The following is a 20,220-nucleotide window of genomic DNA, read 5'->3' on the forward strand; positions in this document are numbered from 1 at the left end:
TCTGAACCATTTGATGAATTTGTCGTTATGTTCCTTATATTTCTATCTACGGTTCAGTCCGTGCTCACATATTATTGTTCAGTTGGAGAGTTCGGTGAGTTTAAGGCATTAGACGGAGGTGAGTCTGGTGTCAGAATCTAAAAAAAAATATTCATTATTTTCCAACGGGTGGGGTCCATGAATTCCTTCTCCGAGTGGTGACTAAATTAGTATTTAATACTTTAGCCTGCGGGTGTCTCTCAATATACTGTAAGTTTGTTTCAGGCCTTTCTTAACTAAGAAGATCCAGATTTTATGCAGATACACGGTGAATTACTCGCAGAACCTAGATGGGCGTTCTCTAAAGCAACGCCCTGCTGAAGTACTTTAATAGCAAGTCCTATTTAAAGGAACGTTTCAAGGTGTTTTTTCAGCAGTACTTTACTAATGATCTTTTTTTAAAATACACAACGTAGCACGTAAGTGTTAGCAACATCTTTACAGTCAATAAAACTATCCGGCTTATATTTCTGCGTAGCACACAAAGGCAATCTTCAAGATGCTTTATTCCAACTTAACAAGAAAACAAAAAGGCCGTTTTGTTATTTATACCGGTGGCGTCTTCTGTTCACTTTTTTTAATGACGTACAACTCATAAAAATACATTCAGAATTGTTGAATTTGATATTGTTTTATTGGCACTGACCCCAAAATTTCCCCGACATGCCATAGTACAGTTACTTAAACACAGTTATGACACCGAAAAATTTACGAAATGAATCGGCTATAAATATTAGGCTAGATCGCAGATTTTCTTTTTCTCTGACTTTCCTTGTGAGTTTAGGTAAGTACTAATGAAATCGGCAATAAAATGTGAAACTTTCGTATTAATCAGGGGAAGGTGCTCAAAGCCTCCAAGGTGTGGGCCATCTGAGACGATGCCGTAGAGTGTCCAGGTCGTTCCGTTTCTGAGCCCCACAACCGGACCTCCGCTGTCTCCCTGCATCGGAAGATGGAGGTTGTTTTACAAAACACAATTTAAATAATGAGCTGAACTGGTACATTACAAAACGCGTTACACTTTAGGTGTTTCGTTTGACACATATTACAGATTATTGAGGAACCTAAATTCACAGATTTGCGTGAGTGAATAAAGTCACCAGCTCGAACTTAGAAATTATCAACGCGTCGACATCAACATTCCTGTCCGTATTGTCCGCACCTTAAAGAAAAGGACCAATCACTCCCGAATCACGTACACTGAATGAATATAGAGAGTATTATAGTTGTGATTAGAATGCATTTCGGGAATTGGAGTAATAAAATTTCATACTGATCCTGTGCAATAAGCTGACCGATTAAACATCAGCTGTATAAAATCTTAAAACTTACTGAGGAGCTTAATTTATTCGTTCAGCCCTTCTGAGTGGAAACCAGAGTGCATTTATTCATTTATAAAATGTTCCGGGTGACAGGTGATATATAAACTTACAATATTTTATTTTGCAAAAACAGTTAAGACAAATCCAGCAGCAAACTTGATTCCTGCGCGTACTCAGACACAGCGCTTTAAGAAAGCTAGGGAACCGATATCGCTCTTTTCATATTTTGTGAAATTTGTTTTTCACAAGTGTTTATAAAATGACATCAAAGATAAATAGTAGCTTCGCTTTAATTTTCCTGGGAATACAAGTTTTCAGCCTCGTTGAATGTACGATTAAAGGAGTGTAGTCGCAGGAAAGAGAAATTATTCAATTCATTAAAGCAAAAAAAAAAACAAGAACCACAGAAAGAATTGGAAAAATTTTTTCCCGTTGTTCTTGATTTTTTAGGCGCTTTTCAAATTTAAGAGATGCCAACTTGCCCAACTACACATTCTTCGACAATTCTGCTTTACACGAATGAATAATTAGCAATATTTGTCTGATTTTATCCTTCTCAGTTATATATAACAACCAATGGAGACTTCTAAAAATCAAGCACCAGTTGTTTGCCCTAAAGAACAAGCAAATTGAGGACAAAACATATCCTGTCGAGTATGTGTTTTTACGCTTTGAATAGGGTAACATAAATTGGGGTAAAATGAGACGCGGGGCAAAATGCAACAGATTGTGTTTAGCGACTGTTATTTCCTGGACAAACGGTTAGAGCACCTTGAAACTTCACATAGAGGTATGTAACTTGTACACTTCGCATGTGTAAATTTGAGAGCTATCGGCAAGAATATTCCAGAGAAAATAAATGCAGAATTAAGGTTGACGTGTTTACCCCCCGCCAAACTTGGCGCAAAATTCAGCGCCAGTTTCGCTTCGAGACGTACACCCCAGTCGGCACCGACTACTATGTCAAGGTAAGCTCTAATTTTATTGGTATTCTTTATTAGTTCTATGCGAGCCGAGTTATAGCAATCTGTGGTTGCGTCTTTTAACAAAATAATTATTCACGTGACGTGACACGCGAGACAGAAAACACGCGAATCTGGCATTCTATGACGCTCATATCAATAACGGACAAGTATTCTCGTTGCTTCTGAGGCATACTATTTTACTCCCGGTGTCTTGGATAGTTCGAACGTATAAAAAAAATAAAACGTTCCAAAGACACCTAAGCACTTCTTGTGAGTTGTGACTGTGAAAGCATGAATGTCGTTTTTCCGCTTCCTTAGTTCGTCTGCGGCGTAGTGGCGTGGACGGCAACGTTTCGCTACTGCCGAGGTAGCAGCCGACGGCTGAGCGCGCGCTCTCGTGAAGTGGCCGCGCCGCGCTGAGCTCGGCCGTGCAGCCTCTCCGTGGTTCGCCCATGCGGGCTCTGGGACCAGGACATCACATGTTACCGGCGGCCGGGCCGCTGCATGCGCTGCACCGCCATGGGGAGGGCTTCTCTGGTAGCGTTTCTTGGAACCACGCCACGCGAGAGGCAATGGGAGCCTCAATCCTTGAAACCATAGTCGTGCTTTTAAGGAACCATGACTTGGTTCTTTGATACCAGGGATGGGCAGTATTTCAAATACAAGTATTTGAAATACGTATTTCAAATACTTTGTGTATTTTACATTTGTATTTAATTACAAATTGGGTGATGTATTTGACGTGTGTATTTAGATACTAAAATGTTGGTATTTGAAATACAATTGTAGTTAAATACAATTTTGTGGGCGAAAATACATCCCTCAAATTTATTGTCACTGTCCAGAGCAGAAACAAAACTGCATTCTGCACCGAATGCAGTGTCTCTCAATCAAGCATAAGCGTTTAGTGACTTTGTGATTACGGTGCTAGTCCAGGGCAAGAATAGTGACGAAATCGACGTTTACAGGCAGACTGGCTGAATAAGTGCCTGTGAAAACTTGTGCTGCTTTCCAGCTTGATTTCTATCCATATTTTTGCCTGGGCCATTCTAAATGCGCGGATCGCCCACATTTTTGTAACGGATGCGAGTTGCAACAATAAAAAATTCTCTAGCTAGTGCTGCGCGTCTTGGTCGTCTCGGTTCTTTGTTGGTCTATACAAAAATGTATTACCTATTACGTCCAAGCTGATTGCTTTTTTTGTGAATATATATCTATTACGTTACTAGAGCCTCGCACACCAACTCCCGAGTGTGCGATGAAAAATTAAAATGAGATGCCCAGAAACCCGTTGCAGGTGCCCTGAAATCGCTGACGCAAATTTTGAGGAATGTATTTTGAAAAGTATTTTGAGGAGACCGAATGCATTTGGTTGTATTTGTGTCTTGTGCTTAAATGCTTTTTTGGAAATGTAATTAGATTTGTAATTAAATACATTTTGAGGAAGTATTTCGTATTTGTATTTCGATACATATTTGCATATATTTTGCTCATTCCGGCTTGATACCTTCGTAAAAGCTATTGTAAAAGTATGATACTATCTGACGTAGCAATTTTGGCGTTTTGCCGAACGCTTCGAGTTGAATCATTGTTTACTAGTAGACACGAGACCGAAGTCTTGACAACGGAAGTACACTGGACCAAAAGGTCACTATTTTTGGATTTCTAAGGGCCACCTTTGTTGCTTTATTCTCTTCAGAAGTGAGAACGTATCAAAGCAAAAACCAAAAATAAATTGGAAGGATGAAAAATATATTAGAAATAAACAGCGCGAAGGACAAACAAGTACACAAGAATCATGCCCAACCCACTGTACGTTACTTGACGGTGACAGCGCAGGAAAAATCAATCTCACACCAGACACTCAGGAAGACAAGCACACGCGCTGAACTTCCAACTCTTGTGTACTCGACTACTTCATTTTTCTCTTCAACGTCTGGTGAACCAAGTATGGTTCACCAACTCGCCCAAGCTTCCATCCTATCAAGTTGCCACTTTACGTTGTTCGTTTTAAGTGCAGGTGCAGCCGACGCTACCAGATAGGTAATGGGACAAATCAAGGAGCGTCAAAAGTGCGAATTACTAGGCCTTTTCAGTTTATAATTTTGTTCAACGATGATAGTAAATGCACAGAAATATGAAGAACGCAAAGATGGTGCACTTTTGACATTGTTAGTTGGTCCCGTTAGCTCGTAGAGTCGGTTGCGTATGGACTTAAGCTAAAACGAAGCAGTGACTTAAGCTGAAAGAAGTATAGTTCACCTTAACACTTTAAAAAGAAAAAAAAAGAGATGTGCTAAGATTAGAGGGAAAGAAACGAAGAAGCAAAAAAAAAAAAAAACTTAGATGAAGTGCGAGAAAATTATAGTTAGTGCTATTCAGTGTAATATTCGTTCTATCGAACAACTTTTATGAAAGAGTTACAGAGTTTATTAACTAAGATACTCCTTCCCGAGGGATTGAAGAGGGAACTCCGGCGTGGAATGATTCACCTGCTTACTTAAGTGTGCGTCGGGTCTGTAAATGTTTAATACATTCTTGAGCATACAATGATAGAATAGTTGAAGCGTCATCGACTTTCAGTTGTATAACGAACGCTTTACGTGTTTGTTATTATGGGAAGGTTCTAGGCTGGTCCGGTACGTACTGAATACAAATACGTACGTGGGAAGTAGAGGCTACATCGGTTGAAGTGCAGAGGATTCTTGGGTCAGCCGTCTTGTTGAAATAATCTAAGCAACGATTGTTCGCAATTGACTTTGTTGACATCTGCTTCATGTACACAGGTTTCATTGAAACAGCGTCTGAAATGTAAAGTCGGTTAGAGTACTACCTCGAATTTTCCAAGAAGATATGGCTTTGTAGAATAACTATTTGGCTCCAAAGTTATTGGTGTAAGAAGGCATTATGACTGTTCTCATCTTATTTTTAGGAAACCCAGATAGCGCTTTAACGATTCGCCGTTGATTGTCTTGGGCTGTCTTTAAAAAAGTGATACTTCAACATTTTTTTTGTTGACGTTCTATGCGCGAAAAAACACCGGCTCAAATATTGTCTACCCAGCCACAGGCGTCCTTTAAGGCTTAAGTTTGAATACACGGAAGCTGTTACATGCTAACTTCAGAGATCCAACATTCAATTGACTGATTAAGACAGAAAAGGCAATAATCGTCTCTGTGTTGCTCATTCGTAGAGTAAGCTTTCCTTGGTCTCCAACATGAAGGAGTATTTTGAGCTTTAACTATTCAGTATCCGGTTGTAAGCTGCTGCTTTTAAAATCAGTGCAGTCCAAATAACGCTTCACGGCGTCCCTTGAGGATAGTTTGCTCACCATACTCTACTTTCAACTGACCTTAATAGCACATGTAATATATTTATATATTATGTTTTATGCTCATTGTTATCTAGTAAATTTTGACATTTATACGCTCTTACATTGTTTTTTTTTTTTTTTTACGCATAACATAACAAAATCAGGGGAGCAGATTTGGTGTCACTCACGATCTGTTCGTCCCCACCCCATGGCAAAAAGTTCGGTATTATCGGGAAGCTCCTCTCCGCTCCTTGGGAGGCAAACTGGCTTGACAGTGCCGCTCATCTTTACCGGTTTCTTAAGACGAATAATGGCGATGTCGTTCTGAAAAAAAAAAAAAAAAAAAAAAGAATATATTTATAATTCGAGTATTTTAATAAATGAAGAGGAAGAATTACTGAGGTTATAATTTGTAAGGACGTGCAAGCTACCTCTTTTTTTTAAAGTGGCTGGCATAGTCGAGGAAACAAATAAAAAAAAACAGAGCGCACAAAAAATACAACTGGGACCAAAGGAAGAAATGGACGACCAACCTGCGTTCCTATGGCGGACGTGTCGTCTTTTGGTCTTAGCTTTTTGTGCTCCCTGTTTTTATTATAGGTGCAATACTGACATGCATCAAACCAGGCTTTTCTTTCTTCTACCAACCGATAATTAGTATTACCTCCGTTGAATTCACATTATAAGCGGTGAAGGTGTGTTTTCATTTTAAAAAACGGCGTTGAATGAATCTCAGGGAGTTTAGTGAAGAAAAATTATGAGCGTCACCTATGTCTGGTCTGGTGAAAAATAACGTCAATGGTAAAAAGCTGGGCCAATTTTCTGCTCTCACTTTATTCCCAAAAAAACCCCAACTGCCAGTATCTCTCGTTAGTTTGCAACAACATGTTTTAGCAAGCGCGGGAAACGCGATAGGTAAAAACAAGGAGAAGGATGAAGAAGCAGAGACAATATACTTATATCCATCGAAAAAAAAAGAACCTAAATCCCGCAAGGACGTGCTTTCGGGACGCGTTGCCAAAGTACAGTGTATTTCTGACTATAGTCCTCACCATGTGCCTAGTCCATTGGGGGCAATTTTAATTGAAAAAAAGCTTTTTTAGATAATCAGTAGATGGTGCATATACCGCACGTAACATAATTGTCACACACAGCCGACATTTTGATGTGCCTGTTTGATGAGCTCAGAAAAAAACTTACTTCACATATAAATGATAATTAACACACTCTGTCCTTCAAAAGAAACGTCACGGTTCGTAAGAATGAACAATATAATATAAATCATCGTATATTTCGAATCGGCAGATAGTACGCTCCCTGTAAATTTTCAACTTTTAAACGTGTGTAGTTTGCGAACTATAGTCCGGAAAAACCTGTGTGTAAAAGTGAAGCGAATATAGATATAAAAAATATATCTCATGTGATTTAATTTGCAGCAATAAACATAAGTTTATTGTTGTGAGTGATGTGTCATGAAATGAAATATGTAATTTGAAAAACAAACAACACAACTAAGATTTGTGGTCAATAGCCAACTTGCATCCTTTAAGCTCCTACCTCATCCTCTCCATGATAGCCTTTACTGGCACAAATCTCTTCAGCTTCAATGGCTTGTTCTCCTTTGTCCATCCGGTTGCGAGCGTGGGATCCTAGGTGTACGCGCACTTCAGACGAGATTTTGGTTCTGTGTGGGACAGACAATATTTTTCTTTTTATTACATAAACTTATAGCGGATGAGCGGAAAAATCACGAAATAGCAGCAATGCACTACAAAAATAGTGGGTCACGCAAAACAATCATGAGCCATTCCACTCTGTAAGGGTTGATGACCAGCGAAGCTGTTTAGCACACGACACAGGCGTGACACAGAATTTTGAACAAAGGTACAGTCACATGTAATGTCTTGATCGGTGGTCACAGTGACGGGAGGCGCGCACGGAAATGTATTATTCTCTTGGTCGGCCGCCCCGATTACATGAAGGAAACTACACACTCTCGACGTAACTGCCACCCCTGGGAGAGCGGAAGGCAAGGGAACTAGGCACGCAAGCGCATGGAACGACGACAAAGAAAGAACGGTGCGAGCGTAGACATGGCCGACGCGGGTCGCCCAGCGGCAAATCTTTGAGAATCTTCTATTATCTATTTGAGAGTCTACTGATCTTTAAAAAAAATGTGCCTATTGATAGCTAATCTACTGAATAGACCTATTGCTAAATTACGCAAGCATCAAGAAGAATGCATGGAATGCAAAGCTCCCTGATAAAAATGTGTTACACATCGAGTGGCTTTAATGAAATGGTGTTCCACGCGCTCAAGTGCCTGCGGCTGCGGAAGTAACTGTTTTAAAACAAAAGCCTAAAACAAAGGGTATCTTGTGCGCGCGTTCGTCAACGCTTTAATTTGGTAATTGACACCGGATCTTTATGCGCGGAAGGCGTGCGCGTGCGGCACACGCGGTGGTGCGAGCGTGGAGTTTTTGTTGACGCTCATGAAAATTCCACGGAACCCTAGCCATAAACAGCTTCGCTCTAAAATAACAGCGATATTAAATAAACAGGAAAGTTTCATATTGATAAGAGTTATGGAAAATAGACTCAACTTCTCCGACTATTTTGCTTTTGAACCAGAATGTAGTTATTTACTTCCTCTGTCAGATATGGAACAGTACTTTAAAATTGTGGAGGTGTGCACCCTTTACTGGGCAGCTGAACAACTTGGTAGGACATGCAGCCTATAAAATCACACCTGCATCACCTCCTGAGATGTCTCAAATACTAATGTGTGGAGAAAGTGCTGAAGACAACCGACCGGTACGAATTCCTGGTGTTCTCTGTCTCGAGGCACCTGAGAATCATGCACCCCCAGAGCATCTGCTTCCATTTCTTTTATCTGATGTGGGGCGCACTACGTGTGACTGAGCCACTACAGATACACCCGTTTCCACCTCCCGCTTCTTCAGGAGGGATAAGGGTGATTTTGATTATTCCTGCCTTCAAATTTTTCTTCTTTGATGCATTTCGTTTAGGGATGCCTGTTTGAGGTGTGCTGGTTTGAGGCGTTGTATGCACACTACGTCCTCTTCTTCGTTTATATGGAGAATGAAGGTGTCCATTCTGTCTGTATCACTCTGAATGATCCTTTGTATTGTGGACGTAGAGGCTTCCTCCGTCTTCATAGTACGAAAACGTATGTAGCAGTTTTCAAATCCTCTCACGTATGGTGATTTTGTTGGACAGGCCCGAGTTGGACTGTTGTGAAGGTTTTCGAAGATTTGTCGCAGTCTCTCAATTTAATCTTCAGGTCTTGTTGAAGTTGTTTTGTCCACTTTGAGGAAGTCCGATACTAACATGCGTGGTGTTTTATAAACTATCTCGGCGGTCGAACATCCAAGGTCTTCTTTGAGAGCTTGCGGATTTCAAGAAGCAAAAGGGGTAGTTGAAGAACCCATTCGTTTGGATTTCGGTGTGCTATGACTCGCAGACTTGTACATAACGCGTTACAAGTAATAGATTACTTATAATCGATACATTTTACTGTAATTTTGTAACGCTTCAATTACTTACTTTTTGGGGGGTAACGATCCTTGTACTTGAATTACCTTTTTGCTGTAATCGATCACAAAATTTCCCATTACACTTTTTCTAGTGTTCTTTTCTTTTGAGGGGGGAGAGAGGTTAGAGGGTGCTAGACTCACTCAGCTGTGCGCAAAGGTCAATTTTTTTTTTCACTATGCTTCGTTTCTTGTGTACATTTCTTTTGGTACACTGAAGACTACGTTCTAGTATGGAAAATGGCGTTTTATCCAGCCGCCAGTGAGTAATGCATTCAAACTGCGCTCTTTTTATTTTATTATTTTTTGACGCGAGAAAATGGGTGTGTTGGCGCCACTCAGCTCTAAACAAAAATGGTCAGGGCTTTTTTTTTTTCTTTTCGGAACAATTGAGCACGAAAATCCAAGGAATATGTTACCATAATAAAAAAAGAAAGTGGAATGAAAAGTAACGTGGGAAGTAATCCATTACTTTAGAGTAATTTTTCTATTATTATTTAATGCTGTGATTGTAATTGTAATCGGTTACTTTTTATAGTGAAGAATTGTAATTGTAATCGGTTACTTTCTTCAGTAACGTGTAGAAGTCTGGCTATGAGTACCGATTTTAGATGGCGATGAAAACATGCCACAAGACCATTGGATTGCGGATGGTAAGGTGTAGTTCCCAGTCTAGTCTTCTAAGAATACGGTTAAGCTCTGGAAAGAGCGACGACTCGAATTACCGTCCACGGTCTGTGACGATCTCGGAAGGGCATCCCAATCTGGATACCCACATGGAGGTGAAGGCGGTGGTGACAGTGGACGCAGCGATGTTAGGAAACCACGACGCCTCAGGCCCTCTCGGGAATCTATCACTGCCGGTGAGGAGATACCGATGTCCCTGCGACGATGGAAAAGGCCCGACCAGGTTCACATGAACTTTGTCAAACCTGGCATCGGGCTAATGATAAGTCCCGGTCAGAGGCACGGGGTTCCGATGTACCTTGGCCTGCTGACAGGAATGCAGGAGTGTGCCAAGGTACGGACGCCTTTCTTGATGAGAGGCCACACATAACAGCACGTCATGAGCTTCTGTGTTGTCCGAATGCCCGGGCGTGACAGGCTGTGAGTGGCGTCGAAGAGTTTTCGACGTAGAGGGGCAGGTACAAACGGCCGCGGCATTCCAGCTTTCATATTGCAAATGACAATGATGTTTTCTAGAAAGGTGACGTCCTGAAGCTCCAGAGAGGATGGCGCGGGCAACGTTTCGAGCTGCTGATAATGGACCTGCAGTCAAGCGAGTTCTACAGGGTCCGAGACCGGTGGTAGCGAAACGGTGTCAATGCAGCTTGGGACATCGGCAGGGACGTTGTCCACACCTCTGACGTGTCAAATGTAAGTTATAAATTTTGAGAGAAAAACCAACTGACGTTTACTTTTCTTTTTCTTTTTTTTGTGGTGAGTAGTGAGATCACGCTTTGGAAATGGCATTGAGCCAGGGGCTTATGATCTGGCCAGATGGTGAATGGTCTTCCTTCAACAAAGTGTCAAAGGGGCGAACAGTCAAGTATGAAGCCAGGAACTCACGGTAAAACACGCTGTAGCTCGTTTGTACGGGCTTCAGCTTCATTGAAAAAAGGCGACTGGTTGCCACTGATCATCGATGCGTTTCTGAAGTACCGCACCGACGGCGATAGCCGACGCATCACTCATAATTGAAGTCGGAGCGTTGTGCACCGAATGCTGCAGAAGAGTGGTCTACGCCCACGCTCGCTTCCCTTCGCGAAACACTTGCTCAGTTGCTTCATTCCAGGAAAGAGGAGAAGCAGACCGTCCACCCTTGCAGAGGAGGTCAATTGGTTGAAGCAGCTTGGCACAGTGTGGAATACAGCATCTGTAAATTTTGATGAGACCAATGAACTTGCGGAGCCTGGTGAGTGGCGTTGTCCGCGGGAACTCTTGAATAACGCTGACTTTAGTAGGCAGAGGTCGAATGCCTGAGCTATCAACACGGTGACCAAGAATGTCCAGTTCGGGCGCTCCCAACTAGCTCTTCATGGCGTTGATAATGATGCCATGTTTGGCGAGCCGTTCGAAGAGAAGACGGAGGTGGGCAGCGTTATATTCCAAAGAATGAGCTCGCGACTAACAAGTCGTCAAAGGTATGCCAAGACAAAGGGTAAACCTAGCGTCAGTCAAGCGTCGTGTTGCAATAGAACATATTGTGTTGAGGTGCACAGGGCTTGCCGTCACCCTCGCCGAGGGGGCGATGGATTTAGCCGGAGCTCTGGGGTGTGCAGACGAGAATGGGAGAATGGATGATAAGTACGTCTTAATAATAAAGAGGAAATTGGAAGTCTGGTGGGAATTATCTGTAGAGAATTGAATGACTTACAATTAACTGACACAGATGGAGACAGGCGGGACAGAGGAAAATTGGGACCGCTTTCCGAGTGGCTCCGGCCCAAAGTCTCCAACCCATTTTCCATTGGACCCAATGCCGGGTTAACTTCGAGTAGGTTCGATAAGAGGAAACTTGGCGAATCCCTCACCCGAAAAGAAGAGGCGGGGGTGATGTTCTTAGTTTCTTCTGCCCGGTTTCCCGATTGTCATCCTGGTAATATCCCACGCTGCCTCGTGATAGTCACGAAATCGCACAAGGGAAGAAACTGGCGAAAGAAAGAAATCATATTTTTGCTTTTTTTTAATTTTGTAGGCTAGGTGGCGCAAGCTACCGCCCGTTATAAGGAGTACATCCTTTAGCATTTATCCTGCATCCACCCATCCATCCCCTCTCGCTCTTGTTCACGCTGCAGGTTATGCAAACGATTATTGAACTCGATCGTTTTCGTCAAGTGTATTCATTGTCAATTTCATCGTTTGCGAGACAGTTCGAGTGACACGCTACTCGTATCCAATACGGAAGCTAAATTTAACTGACGTGCTCGGAAAAGATGGAGTGACTTTAACTAACTTGTGATGTCAAAACATTGAGTAACATATGACCTCCAAACGGGAAAAGCTACGACACACCTTCACTCGGAGCGAGCCGACGTCTTCGTCATAGCGGCTTTGCCGCACAGCACCAAATATTTTGAGCGTTAGTTATGGCATGTATTTTATATTTTTCATATTCTTTTTTTCAGAAGGGGTTAGTATAACTGACACGAAAATGTACTTTAGGCTGGAATACCATTACTTAGCTTACAATTCACAAAAACAAAACGGCTTCACTCTGCAAATTCGCTAACTATGCATACCTAAGCCTAAAACTCTCAGTTGCGCAAGTGGCCATGTATACATCCGGCCTCTCGGCATATGATGACTTCCACAGATGAGATGCCTGGATTCCTCTCACAGGTTTTACGGTGGCCCACTCTACTTGCTTCACCGCACGAAACTCTCGAACCCGTTCCGCAAACAGGTGGAACATGCAGACATTTGTTACTTTTTCACGCAGCACTTCCACAAATTCTTTAGCGGTGAGAATCGTTGAGCTAAGCGAAGATATCAAGTTGGTGAGCGTTGCGTGGTGTTTAAGAACACCACCTACTCCATCACAAGCGTTTTTCCGTGTCCAGTGGCTGAAACGATCTATCTTGCCGAAGAGTACGGCTTCCGAGATAATTCGTGCAATTGCAAGCGATTCTTGAAATGCGCCCACGCTCCGTCTGATACAAAAATTATTTCAGAAAAGAGCGGGTAATCTTCATCAACATACTCTTCTATGGCTTTTGTGGCTCGAAGAGCGTGAGCTGTGTCATGTGTCATGTCATCGCTGACAACGGCAAAGCTTTCCGTGCCTTGCGTGGACGTAACCACACATGTGAAGAGAGACACTTGAATTTTTTTCCAATGAAAACTCTGCACTTCGGTTGCGAAGATGACTGTCCAATTTTCCGCAACATCGAAGTGGAACATCACTGTTTTGGGTGGTAAGGCGGCTCTTGTGTCACGTATCAGGCTTCGTTTAAGGTCACGGATGTAAGAATGCCTCATATACTTTTCGCTCCATGACTCCAGTTCCTTTAGGAAAGCGAAAGTGTCCATAACCTTTTTGACGAGTTCGCCGGCGTCCCATAACGCGTAATAGATCTCTTCGTCTTCGTCGAGATGGAGCGACTGTAGCGAGATGCTCTGCATTTTTGGGCACTTTTCGCAACGGCGCAGGAAGCAATCGTTTTGTGGAGCGCTGCAGAGGTAGATGCGCTTGAAGTCGTCTTCAGTAAATGTTTCCTGTGAGGCATTTGTTATTGCTGTTAAAAGCAACTGAAAATTGACGCAATATATGCAAGCGCACACCACATGCTCGGGACTCTTTTTTTACCCATTTTGGTCGTAGGGAATAGAACTTAGACATGCCTAGTTCTCGATGGGAATGGTCCTTCCTAAACAGCTGGTCAGCTTCCTTAATAGAGCGGGTCATAAACCTTTTTACGACTTTGGTCTTGTTGTCGTTGATCATGGCTTTGACGACGTCCTTTTTGTTGGGGCTTTGAATGGAGCATGCGAGGTCGTCGCGTGTGTAGCACTCAAGTGCAACTCTCACGTCTTCGGCATTCGCCTTTTTCCCCATGTAGGGATCAGGGGTTGCCCATACACCACCTTTACGCTTCAGTTTTCTTGTTTGATCAATCATGTAGGCAGTCGCTTCTGGCACAAGACGCAATATTTCTTTTCTCGAGATGCTTGGTGGCGGAAGCGTGTACAATCGCTTGCGTTCCTGGCGGGAACTGCATGCCTTCAGCGCTTCGCGGAACGCGTCAAACCACTCCGCGCAGTGCTCACAACTGTCTTCGCCGGTTTTTATGTCATAAACGCCTGACAGGTTTTTTCTAATCCAAGAACTCACTTGAGCTTGTTTTTTCTTCAAATATGCTTCGCGCCTTTTTTTTTAATGGTTTTACGTGGTTTCAATGGAGTTACCGACGGACTAGCAGCACGCAATTCTTGACTCACTTCAGCCAGAATTTGATCAGAGTCCCGAAAAGAAGTGTTTGATGTACTCACGTTGTGAGGAGAAGCAATCTCATTCTGGAGGTATTTGTAGCAATGTTGGCATAAAAGGTCAGATTCGTTCACTGTCCGTGGAGCCAGTAGCTTTTCCAACCGCACTTTGTTGAGTCTCCCTACCGATACGAGGTGCTTATTGCTATACACTTTCTTCTTGTGTCTCCGTAGATAGTCCACACAGAACAATCGCACGGTGCTGAATCGTTGGGCCATGGCTGTTCGATTTGACACTAGACACTTACTCGCTTCGTAAATGACAGAACTTCAAAGGTCCTCGCAAACGCCTATTTGAGAGGTTCTGAATTCCTCTCTCCCGGCTCCGAATATCCGGTCAGAGTTCGGAAAGAAAATGTCCTTGTGGTTATCAACTTCTGTCTTCCATTGTAGATATAATCGGTGCGTCGCGCATGGTTAAGCTGGTGTTGTTTGTTTCTAGTACCACTTATTGAGCACCAAAGACACCGAGTCTCCTGTAAGCATAGCGATAGTCAGCCGTCTTTTTTTCTTTTTTTTTTTACCTTCTAAAAGTTTTTTATCTTGTAATGTTTTTGGGGTTTTCGGTGTTGGAGTGTAGTTTGTGTGTGTGTGTGTGTGTGTGTGTGTTGAGGAAGGGGGTTACGGCAGTAAAATAGAAGAGGGGGTTAGGGGTTCGGTCTCGGTCGGTTCCCATAGCGGGGTGCAACCCATCTTTTCAGGTCCTTGGGAGAGGTGCCCGTTCCCGTTGCTGTCCTTAACCTTGGAGCGATTTAGTTTGTCTGGTTAGGTTCGGTCAAATCTCTGCGGTCGCATGTCTTGATCTTCCCTATTTCATTTCTTTCCGCGTGGACATGCATTTATTGTTGTTCTTCTTGTGAATAAGTTCAGCTGCGTTTGAGAGTTCGTTTCGCACTGTCCGTTATTTTTGTTTTTCCTCGTCTCTGGGTTTAGATTGAAATGTTTCCTGACCAACTGACATGCATATTTTCCCTTACAACTACTCTCGCCTTATTTTGCCGTAACTGACTCTTCACAGCTTTGGGTTTCAAGGCAATGTGATGTGCTTACGATTACTAACTACGTCAAGCAGTGACGTTCGCAGGCGTTTCTTGCTCGTGTTAAGGGGCGGGAAGAAGAGGGCAGGGCGGGGGAGGGGGGGGGGGGGGGGGTATAGTCACACAACGATAAAGCAATGCTCAGAACAGCACGGCTTTTCGCTCTCTACGACAGAGTCCCGCTTTCCAGTTTTTGACGCTTCTATGAAGGGGACGTTACGCGGCAAAGCCGCTATAACGAGGCGTCGGCTCGCTCCGAGTGAAGGTTTGTCGCAGCTTTTCATGTTCGGAGGTCATATGTTACTCAATGTTTTGCCATCATAGGTTATTTCATGTCACTGCAAACTGGCAAGGGGAGTTTAAAAAATACAAAAGATGGAGTTTTTTTAAATATCGACGCCCAATCTTGACACATTTTGTGAAATCAGCCGCATATCCGCGTTAATAACATGAAGACAATTAAGGGTGTGCATATTATCTTTATACATTCGTAAAGATAATTCAAAGGCGCGCATTTTGATATGTTTTGTGAAGTATTATAGAAGATAGTTTATTTGCAAAAAAAATTGTGAATATGTCTCTAAAACGTGTTTTTATGCCAAGTTTAACTTTTTTGTTTGCATAGAAATATGTTATTGATATTTTTACTTTTTTGTGTATGTGTTATATATCTCTTGTGAAATTTATTAAAAAAGTTATGGTAACGTGAAAGCTTCGATAAAAAAATGACGACCGTGCAAAGTAGCATAGTGAAATCTTCTCAATTTCCACGCCTCCGAGCTTCTCTATTTTATATCTCAACGAAAAAAACGTTACGGCGTTCATATATAGCGGAATGTTCCTCCCAAGAACATGGCTTTCATATATATTTTTAACAAAAATATCAAAATTATGACCCGGACCACCATTGCATGAACTGACGTGGAATCACCCAATAGTAATAATATTTTAATAGAAGCAATGTTCATTGGATGCCAGCGTCCACTGGAAGCCACCCATAGCAATTTGGTGAAGTAAAACCCAATATATGAGGAAGAAACACATAGGAGGAACGTAAGGATGAGATTCGTGAGGGAGGAAAGAAGAAAAGGCTAAGACGATACGCCCTGTGTGCTAAGCCTCAAGGCCAGACCCTCAACGCCACCCAGGACCGAAGCGCGCGAAACACAAACTAAGTAATTAGGGCCAGGTGCCTCGCTGAAGCCGGCACTCGGGTCCCGTTCAAATGCGAATCCCAGCCAGAAATCGGTGGCAACCTTCGCGCCTCATCCTGACCCCATGCTAGCCTTACTCGAAGTACGCAGAAACTGTGGCACAAACGCTCTACGAGCAGATGATGATGTTAGGTGAAATTTTAGTGCTGGTCTTGGCGCGAAAATTCACGACACAGCGGCTGATTGAGTCAAATTTTGAGGCAGAGGAGTTCAGATAGAGAACCCTTCTATCCGGAGTCGTGTGCACTTTTTTTGCTGAAAGAAAGGCATATTTGATGACGCTTTGAGCTTAAAATGAACTTACGTGACGCAGTGTGCAGCTGTCAGCACGTGCCTGTCACTGATGAGAGCGCCCCCACAGAAATGACTGAGTATGGGAGCGTTGAGGTTAATGGATGCTGCCCAAGGCCAGCTCCCGGCGACGGCTTCTTGACCGCCCACAATGCGATCCGTGTTTGACAAAATGGGCTTGATGTCGGCTTGTCCACAGCTTCCTGGAGGAAAGCGCAAAAGAATCCTTTGTTTGGAATCACTCTCACGAAGAGTGACGCGTGGGAAGTGCTCGTTTGGTCAAAGAAAATTTTCACACAATAAAAAAAAATATTTCGACTTGAAAAGAAAAGGGTAGCCTGTCTCTTTTTGGAAACATTTATAATGACAACACTCAGTAATAGTACGTTATATTTTTATCCTGCTTTAACATCAATTGAATCAATTGCAAATGTAAAGCTTTTTTTATAATATATTTTCGCGTATACGTCCGGAACGCGCAGGCAAGAAAATGAATGGTGCGGAGAGAGCTGCACTCTACCTTCGCACCACAATTTTTAATGACTACTTTCTAACAAGACGTATCAAATCACCTCAAGAAAATCTAGAACGTCTACTTTCCCGAAAAGCACTTTGACGAGGAAATCTCAGCCATCTACAGAAAGAGCCCGGCAAAAGAAGAGGCGGAAATTAAGTGTGGACTTTAAAAGACGGCCAGCGTCGTGGCTATCAGAGCGACGTGGCTATCAGAGCTATTCGTGTGCCACACCCCAGACAGTTCACTCTTCCATTTTCAGCCTTCTCATTTCCCGAGTTTCCTCCGTAGAATGCAGCGACGGGTTGTACCATGTGTGCTGCAGGAAAGTAGATGTCTCGGAGGCGACATATGCCCTGGGTTTCTCAAAGGAAAGCTGTAGATGTTTTTTTTTTTTTTTTTTTTAATTCAGACAACAACTGTGAAAGTTTGGATGCAGAAACCTTAAAAATTATGTGCACAAAGCTTTTTTTTTTCGGTTTTATCGGCAGGAGCTACGTAACCTCTAATTAAAATTCAGCCGTAGCGCCGCCCATAGCTGCATGCTGAACGCTGGAGAGCGCGACAGCGGAGGGTGAAGCTAACGAAGGGCGCGACAGCGGAGGGCTGATATGACCCTTGGTCGCCGCTAAGCTGGCGCTGAGATACAGACGATGACGTCATGACAACTTTTACCGATAGCAGGTGGCATAGAGCAGGGGTCTCAAACACGCGGCCCGCGACTTGCTGGGACGCGGCCCGCAGGCAACCGGCTACGAGTCCCGGTCCCATTGTCTCGAGCGCTAGAAATGGCATGTGCCATTGTGATCTCATCTCGCCGATTCATTTTCACTCGAAAAGTAGACCTGCTCTTTTGGCGTATTCACATAGTTTATACTTATCTGCGTTCATTTGCTCTTTGTTTCGCATAATATTTTGCTTCACAGCTTTCTGTAATATACGATAATTCCGCTACTAGACTGCAAGCGCAAGCTATTCTTTGAAGGACGAATTTCGGCTGCGCGAACTCTCGATCAGCAGGAGCTACTAGCAAAGATAAAGCTACGAGCTCAAGATCCTCGCCTTTAAAAAGATATGACCATTAAAAGACAAATATTTGTTAGAGTGTTGTAGTAAAAATCACCAGGAAAACAACAACTGTCATATTAACCCTTTGTTTTTAGAGACATGTCGAGCTTGGTTAATTCATGGGTCAATTGAGCAACGGGAGCGACAGCATACTTGCCCTATTAAAAATGCCAGCACGTTGGCGGAGCGGTGTCATTTTGATTCTTATCACATCAGGTCAAGGCCCAAAATCTATCCCCCTCCCCCTCCCCTTCTCCCCGCCCGTCTTACGTTGGCCCTCGACCTTTCAGGTGTGGGATATCTGGCCCCCACACTCAAATGAGTTTGAGACCACTGGCATAGAGGCTCGCTGCATGGCGTGCGGAAATCGCTGGACGTTTTTTGTTTTTTTGTTTATTTTTTTTATTTTTTTTGCACAAGAAAAACACTTTAAGTTTACGTCACGCCAATTCAAGAAGGATAATCGAATTCACGGGACAGAAGACTGTGGAATTCTGCTCCAAACTATGTTGTCTCCAAAACTGCTTCAGCTTCCTTTTAAGCTGTCCGTGATTTTTGAACGTTGTATTTTTCATCCTGACCTAACATAGACTGACGTGTTAAAAAATTATTCGACTCTTATTTATCTTTACAGTATTTTCGCGTACATTACTGGAACGGGCAGCCAAGAAAAACTAATCTCCTATCGACAAGAGCCCCACTGTCTGTTCTTTAATAAAACATTTATAAATAGTTGCTCTTTTACAACTGGTATTCAGGGTGCATGGAACATGTACGTAGCTGCTAGAAGGAGACGAGCATCGGTAGTATTATTCTTATCGATGTTGTTGTCTTTCAACAGCAGACACGGGCTTTCTGAAATTTAGAGCGTACGAGATATCCGCGCAAAATATAAAAAATACAGTTTATTTCAAAAGTCTGTCTCTTACAGTGAATTAACACGGCATCATTAAACACGCAGAAATTTCACATCGTGCCTGCGCACACCATGAACTTACTAGGAACATTGAGGTCAAACTAGTCCAAAATTTCAAAATTACCCACATCTCGAATTTCAGTTTCTAAATATATTTATATACAGAAATATCCTATGAATACAAAACGAGTGCATAAACGTCATCTCACCGTCGTAATGAGCTGTGGCCCGTAGAACTTGCAAAGACGCCGTGAGAACATACACAAAAAACATTTTTAACATTTACTTGCGTCACCACCACTACAGGAATACGCGCTGTTCAGCCAGATACTTGTTCTCTAAGGGGTGGCAGACTGCAGTGAGATAGAAATGGGAATGAATCAGGTCAATCCGGTGAAGCTTCGACGCGGGCGTGATATCCCTTCCAAGGACAGCGGATATCAAGGAAATTACGTCGCCAACAAGGGCTCCGGAAACTGCTGCTCTTGTCACGTATCTTATCGCGCACAACACAAAGCCTCTGCTGCGCCAAAGAACCGCTTTTGTGAATAGAAAAAAAAAATTACTTGATCAAGCTGACTAAGGCTGGGCAACGCACAGTGTGCTGAGCGTAGACTACCACGTCGCCGGGAACCTACCTCGCAGATATTGATATCACGTGACTTCAGGTCACATGACGTGTTCACGTGACGTTCATTTCCACGTTAAATTTAGGGGGCAATTAAAGTGACGCGTCTTCGTGGCAGCTTTCCTTGACAATTTGTTAACGAAATAGAAATAATAAAACACATATAGTGTTAAAAAAAGAACTTATCTGTCCCTTGCCGCATGTATATACTGGAAATAAACTAAGGCGACTAAATAATCAGGTAAAACATCTAAACAAAATAAACCACGCCCCGTGTTTCTAAAGTTGTCAGTGAGCGAACAGGGTGTTCGCGCCACTTGCGGCCGCCATAACGGTGTGCGATAGATATTTCCGGTTCTCCAATGTTTAC

General features: G+C 42.9%; 1 protein-coding gene across 1 annotated transcript; it reads right to left on the bottom strand.

Moving 5' to 3' along the window:
- Positions 1 to 648: 648 nt before the first annotated feature.
- Positions 649 to 19,878, bottom strand: LOC120850869 (chymotrypsinogen A). The gene is made up of 6 exons (XM_040223545.2): positions 19,432 to 19,878; positions 16,738 to 16,927; positions 7,197 to 7,323; positions 5,828 to 5,963; positions 4,991 to 5,130; positions 649 to 979 (listed from the first exon to the last, which is right to left on the bottom strand). The coding sequence occupies exons 1-6, from the start codon at positions 19,502 to 19,504 to the stop codon at positions 773 to 775; spliced, it is 873 nt and encodes a 290-aa protein (XP_040079479.1). The 5' UTR covers positions 19,505 to 19,878; the 3' UTR covers positions 649 to 772.
- Positions 19,879 to 20,220: the final 342 nt, after the last annotated feature.

This window comes from Ixodes scapularis, unplaced genomic scaffold (genome assembly GCF_016920785.2).
Source record: "Ixodes scapularis isolate PalLabHiFi unplaced genomic scaffold, ASM1692078v2 PGA_scaffold1__304_contigs__length_218370807, whole genome shotgun sequence".
Classification (NCBI taxonomy): Eukaryota; Metazoa; Arthropoda; class Arachnida; order Ixodida; family Ixodidae; genus Ixodes; species Ixodes scapularis.